The 6,191-nt window shown below is 33.5% G+C and overlaps 1 protein-coding gene across 5 annotated transcripts in view; it reads right to left on the bottom strand.

Moving 5' to 3' along the window:
• The window catches only part of LOC107999813 (puratrophin-1), a 323,391-nt gene that overhangs the window by 4,726 nt on the left and 312,474 nt on the right, over positions 1 to 6,191 (bottom strand). For all 5 annotated transcript variants that reach the window (XM_062073658.1, XM_062073646.1, XM_062073654.1 and 2 more), the window contains one exon: positions 1 to 442. In XM_062073658.1, coding sequence (XP_061929642.1) covers positions 1 to 442 — 442 coding nt within the window. The remainder of the gene's footprint in view (positions 443 to 6,191) is intronic.

The following is a 6,191-nucleotide window of genomic DNA, read 5'->3' as shown; positions in this document are numbered from 1 at the left end:
TCTTGGTCAAACTGTCTTCCCAAGAGGTGGCAGACTCCGAGGAGGATCTTCTTCTTGCGGGGCTGCCAGGTGCGGAGGTGGTCCTCGCCATCTCGAGCGCTTCCGCACACTTGTTCCTGGCGATGCGGCATTGTTCCAGAAGGATTTCGTTACCGAGCTTCTCGGCGAGTGCCATCATTTCCGTGAAATGCTCGGGCGGCAAGGGTGGTCTGGCCATCAGGAACTGCTGGGCCCCTCGTTCGCCGGCAAGGCGTGCCTCCTGGGCCCACTCGTACGCCCGATCCTGAAGCAGGCAACATCTCGACGTGTCTTCGAGGTACTCGCGCCTGTCCTCTAACCGGGAACCGAATCCTCGAAGGTGATGCTTCAAGGATCTTGCGAGTTCGCGAAGTCCGCTCGCACTCGCCGCCTCGGCAAGGTCGCTCCCTTTGTCAAGATGTCTCTGGAACGAACAATTATTCTTCGATTACGTCGATGATCTTCACTTTTTGAAAAATGTTCAACGAAAAGTATATAAAATATTCAAAAGAAAAAAAGTATATTTAAGTAGAACAGATACTTATTTCAATTAGCATTTATAGTTTATAATTGTTATATAGCATTTAACTTTTCAAAAACCAAATAATTATTTTCGATTTAATTGACGATTCTAAGAACAAAAAGAACAAAAAGAAAAAATACTTTAATGTTTCCTTTAATTCTCCTTTTCGTTCGTTTCATAATAACCGAAGATATATCGAGATTGTGCCATAATAAAAGATACACACAGTGTATCACCATACGTCTCAGAGGATTGATTACCACAGAACAAACAGATACGCCAGACGAGCATGAGATCCACGTTATTCATGGATTTATTGTTTCTTCTCGGATGCGGTTCCCCCCCAGAACAATGTTTGTTCAGATTTGCCATGAATACGATATTGTGTGTAAACACACGAAAGTATTTCATCGGTCTGGGCGTAACAAAAGAGAACAATAAAGACCCCGCTCCTTCGGTGGAAACGATATCCTGTTCTGGGCGAATCGAACTGGAACTCCCGCGGTGCACTAGGGAACCGTGTCTAATGGCGAGACCATAAATCGACATATGGGGAAAGGAACGCGATGATGAGCGAGGGAGGAGTTCGTCCTCCTCCCTACAGGACGACATTGTCTATTTGTGCACGGAGACTGTTTACACAAAATCTATAGGGTGTTATCTATGAGCCTATTGCTGTTTGTATAAGCGCGATACACATTTTGACTTGAAATTTATCAATCGCAAAAGCACGCTCAATGAGTTTAATTCGATAAATTACGGCAATAATTCATTTTAATTTTTTTAGTAGGGGAACATCACTTTGAAGAGATGAAATTAAAAAAAAAATTACATTTGAAAACTGATATCAAGTATTCGGAATTTTTTAGGAAAGTGAATTTCGTTGTGAAATATTATATGAGCGATGGGTTTTCAATATATTTTGTTGTGACATTATCGGTATCCTTTTTCCCAGGTAGATCATGAAATCATGAAAGCATGAAATCCCATTGGACATGGATCAGTAACGAGATCCTGGAACAAGGACGATCTCGACAGAGTAGCCGTGACGAAAGCGCATCACGTACATTAGAGCGTGTGATCCGTTCATAAATTAGATACATGCAACTGTCTGCCTGTAGTACAAATTTACGCCTTCGACCATGTCGATCTAATACGTGCTCCTTTAAATCCATTGAACCGTAACTTTCCTGATGTATCGAATGGATGCTCATCCACGAGGCCAGCTATTTGGATTAGCCGACCAAATTCAATCCCGAGTCTTGATCAGGGAAATTTCCGAAAAAAAAGGTTTCAAAGCTGGAGGGATAAAGGATATTTAGAAAATTGAATTTGCCAAGAAATACGCTTGATCAAAGTTTCTACATTTCGTGCTTCACGGTCGACTGAAAGCATCAGGATCTCGAAAAGCTAGGGTAGAAAAATATCTTTCTCTGTTTGCCCTCACTATTCGGACACGTGGCTCCCTTAGGGCCTCGAGCCATCGCAAATGCTTCTCTTTGCTTTCGGAACGAAGAATTGCGACACGTGCGGTGCACGTTAACGATGCGCGTCGAGGATGATAAGTCGCTCAAGTTTGATCCATAACGAGCATTGCTAACTAACGCCGTCACGGAATTAATCGTTTCAATGGTATCGATATCAAGCTGAAATTTTATCAAGTATATAATAGAAGTGAATTATGTAACACGTTAATGGATATTATTTTACGAATTTATTCCGATGTAATAGTTAAAAATTAAATTTGAATTTTCTTGGCATTTTTCCTTTACGTATGAAATCGATACATGTTATTAAGTAAAATTGTTAATTTCATATTTTTCGATAGTATAATGTTACAAATTATTATAGAAAATTCTCATTATAAACTACAATGTCGTAATCAGCACGTCAATCTTTCGCAGGGTAATTTCATGTTTACGTATTCAGATCCAATTTATTCAAGCACGCTTTTACTTCGTGTGAAAATTTTTCTACAATTAAATTAATATAAAAATACGTTAAAACAATTTTCTCTCTACGACGTATATACGAAAATATAATATTTTAATCAGTTTAAAAAAAACCCCTTCTTAACGCCAATGTCTCGATACATCGAGACAGCAGTAAATGAAAATGAACGGCGCCAATGCCATTGCATGTAACCAGAATGCTTGACGAAGTTTCAATCAGGATATTGAACTTTTGTATAGCATGTCGCTGCCACGATGCGTGAAATATTGCCAAGGGAAACTGACGAGGCGTCTCTTCATCGCGTTTAATCAACGAAATCATCTCCTATGCGGGGCGCGTTCCCTCGTGATCCAATCCACGATCTTCTCGAACGGAAATCTCGAAATTCGGGTTGACTCGAACTGGAAATTCGCCCGCATCCTTATGAAATCGAATGGCCCGCATTCGATAGCACGAAAGCGTACGAGAGAAAAAGGCGACCGAGGTAGCTATCGCGTCCCCGTTAGAGAAATCATTTCGCGTTACTTTGACGCAAGAAATGCCGCGAAAGTATGCGCGCGCACACCATATTTTGCTGTATATTTCCATATTTATAAGCGCGTTTCGAGCACGTATCTGCACGCTTCGTTCGCGGCCATGTTTAATTAATTTACTAGAGACACGATAACCTGTTGGTCGAATTCTTTCATTGACCATAACGTGAAAGTTTTTGTAACGAGTCGTTTGATAATGTATATTTTTTTCTAATTCCGATTATTTCAGAAAGAATAATTTAGTAGGTCAAAAATGGATCGAATTAAGATCAGTTGTTTGAATACGAAGGAAATAACTTGATTTTTATTTTGATTTTTATTACATTATATACTACAGTGGATATAGTAAAAATTGATCTGCTTAAATCTTAAACATTGTTCGTTTAATATTTAATGGTAAATTAATATTGTTATAACATTCATTTTCTTGAGAATAAAAAAGAATAAAATCATTTATATTTCGTTCTTGACTACATCATTTTACACGTTAAAACAATGTTAACAATTCTTCGTAATATTATATGAATATTTTGAAAGAAATTCGAAAAATTATATTTTTATAATTTGACTCGATAATTTATTTTATCGATATTATGTTTTTTCTGTTATGATGAAATATAAAGTAATTACGTATATTTAAACATTTTTCCATAAGAACTTTTTTTTTTCTTTCCTTAATTAAATATTCTTTACCCATTCGATTTTTTTTAAAAAACATACAATATGTAAGAAATAACTCAAGTTACAAGTTATAATTGAAAAGTAATTCGAAATTACTCGTACCTCGAGCATATACGATTTCACAACTCGTGACACGCATAGTTAACTTTCTCGTTTTCCGGTCTTTTTTCCCACAGTAAGAATCATAATCAAATATTACAATTATTCACGGTTCTTGTCCGCATTTGCCGGAAAACCGGCAGTTAAACAAACACATGCATCGATTATATAATCGATCCAGACTATCATTTGGACGCATATTTGGAACGTCTCGATACACGCGACCTGCAATTACGATTCATCGATCGTCATCAGTGGATCGTGACGTGACAAGTATCCAAGCAAGTTGGTGTTGCGTAACGAGCAGTGGACGCAACAGGAAAATCTCGGTGAACACCGACCCAGGTCGCGACTGGTTATTATGGCGGAATGTAGAAAGGCGCCTCGTCGTGCATAATTGTTGGAGCGTGAAAGCAGATTAGCTAAAAACGTGACCAGTGCTTGCCTGCCGCGGAGGCTGCGGTTTGAAACGGTGAACCATTAATCGGCACATATAGTCAATTAACACGATATATCGCCAATTAACGCTGTCTATAACTACGAGACGATTTCGAATAAATGTGCAAAGATGATTGAGAGATATACTTTTTAATTGGATTATTTTGCATATTTGCATAATTTTTTTATTTTGTAAAAGTTTCTTCATTGATTACATTATTGTACTCCTTTTTAAATAGGATATTAAGAAAAAATTTTAGAAAGTATTAAAAAGTGAAAAATTTTAAATTTAATTTCTTAATGTTACGAAATATTAGTTTCAAGTATCAGTTACAAGATAAAGAATTAACAAAATATGTTTTCGTTATACGTTTGTGAAAAAATGCAATAATTCGAAGAATAATAATTTGAAAAATAAAAATGTAAAAGTAATGAATAAAGAAATAAATAAATATTGGATGTCGCGTGATCAGTATTAAGGAACGAATTTATAAAAATTAAAAAAGGATTACTTCTAATTCTCTAGTTACGTTTATTTCAAATTCGAAAGTACCAAAAAGTATTCGAAATATAAAATATTTTTTCGTATGATGCAAACTAATGATAAAATAATTTTTAGATATATAACGTATATATTCAATATATCGTTTTCAAATCGATAATAATAATTTATAACAATAATTTTTGGCATAGTGTACATATATTGAATTCTCAATAGTCAACATTCCTATTTTAATAAAAATTGTCTTTTTATAAAATGTACCAAAATTTTTGTGATTGATTCAAAATGGCACATTTCTTGTAATTTGAATTTGATTAAAATAAATTTATAATCGATATATTTAACAATACTTTTATATCCTCTAAGATATCTGATTTTATATGAGAAAAAATTCGTAAGAAAATATATCCATTTTCTAAACATTGTCAATTTTAATCTTTTATTTTACGATCTATTACTGTTACATAATTGTTAGTTAATATTTCGAGATGGATCTTTAAATATGTTTGTATATTATTTTTAATTACATATATTAAGATCATTTTTAATTATGTACAACATAAATTTGCTTGGTGTTTATCTAGATTTATCTAGATTTAGTAAAGAAAAAAATAGCAATTAATTTTTTTTTCAAGAAATTACCGAAAAGACAATAAAGAATTCGTAACAATCTGAAATAATTAAGCGTGAAATAACTGAAGCAAGGTAACGGCTTCCGTAATTCCAGAATTATCACATACGATGCATGTATTTATGAAAACAATACGATTACGAAAAAGATATTTTAAATATAACTTATTCATGACATTATATAAGAAAACCTTCTTGAATTTTTATAGTCGAAATCATCCGATTGCAAATTATGTTCTAACTTCTTTCATTAAGAATTTCAACAATTCTTGATTGAATACCGAACTTTTATAAATATTTATTAAGTTAAAATCGAAGAAGAAATTATAAAAATATTCCGTTTTCCCTGTATTTAAAAATTGTGAAATCAAATTGCTTTGATTTTACAATACATTATCATATTTGGAGATTTCGAATAATTGTACAACATAATTAGTTATATCATACAAGTATTACAATTACTTTTGAAAATTTAAAAATATTAATATATCCTACAAATAAAAAAATTTTTCAACATTATTAAAATTCTAATTTTACGATACTAAATTTTAAATTTGAAAAATTTAAGATCATTCAATATACTGGTTTTAAATTCTCTCGTCGGATATTAACGCTTTTTTCTTAAAATAATATAATACAATATTATATTCAATTTGTTATTAAAGAAAAAAAAAATATTAGCATCTAATGAGAGAAGTGAAAGTTAATATAAGCTGTTCAGCATTCGACCAGTTCTCCCCTAACGCAAATACGATAATTCAGCTTACGAAAATTAAATGGATAAAATATTTTAAATTTTACATTAATTATAAGA

The sequence above is a fragment of the Apis cerana genome, linkage group LG1 (assembly GCF_029169275.1).
Source record: "Apis cerana isolate GH-2021 linkage group LG1, AcerK_1.0, whole genome shotgun sequence".
NCBI classification, from domain to species: domain Eukaryota; kingdom Metazoa; phylum Arthropoda; class Insecta; order Hymenoptera; family Apidae; genus Apis; species Apis cerana.
The sequence above is the reverse complement of the archived record's forward strand: the minus strand, read 5'-3'. Positions and strand labels throughout refer to the sequence as shown.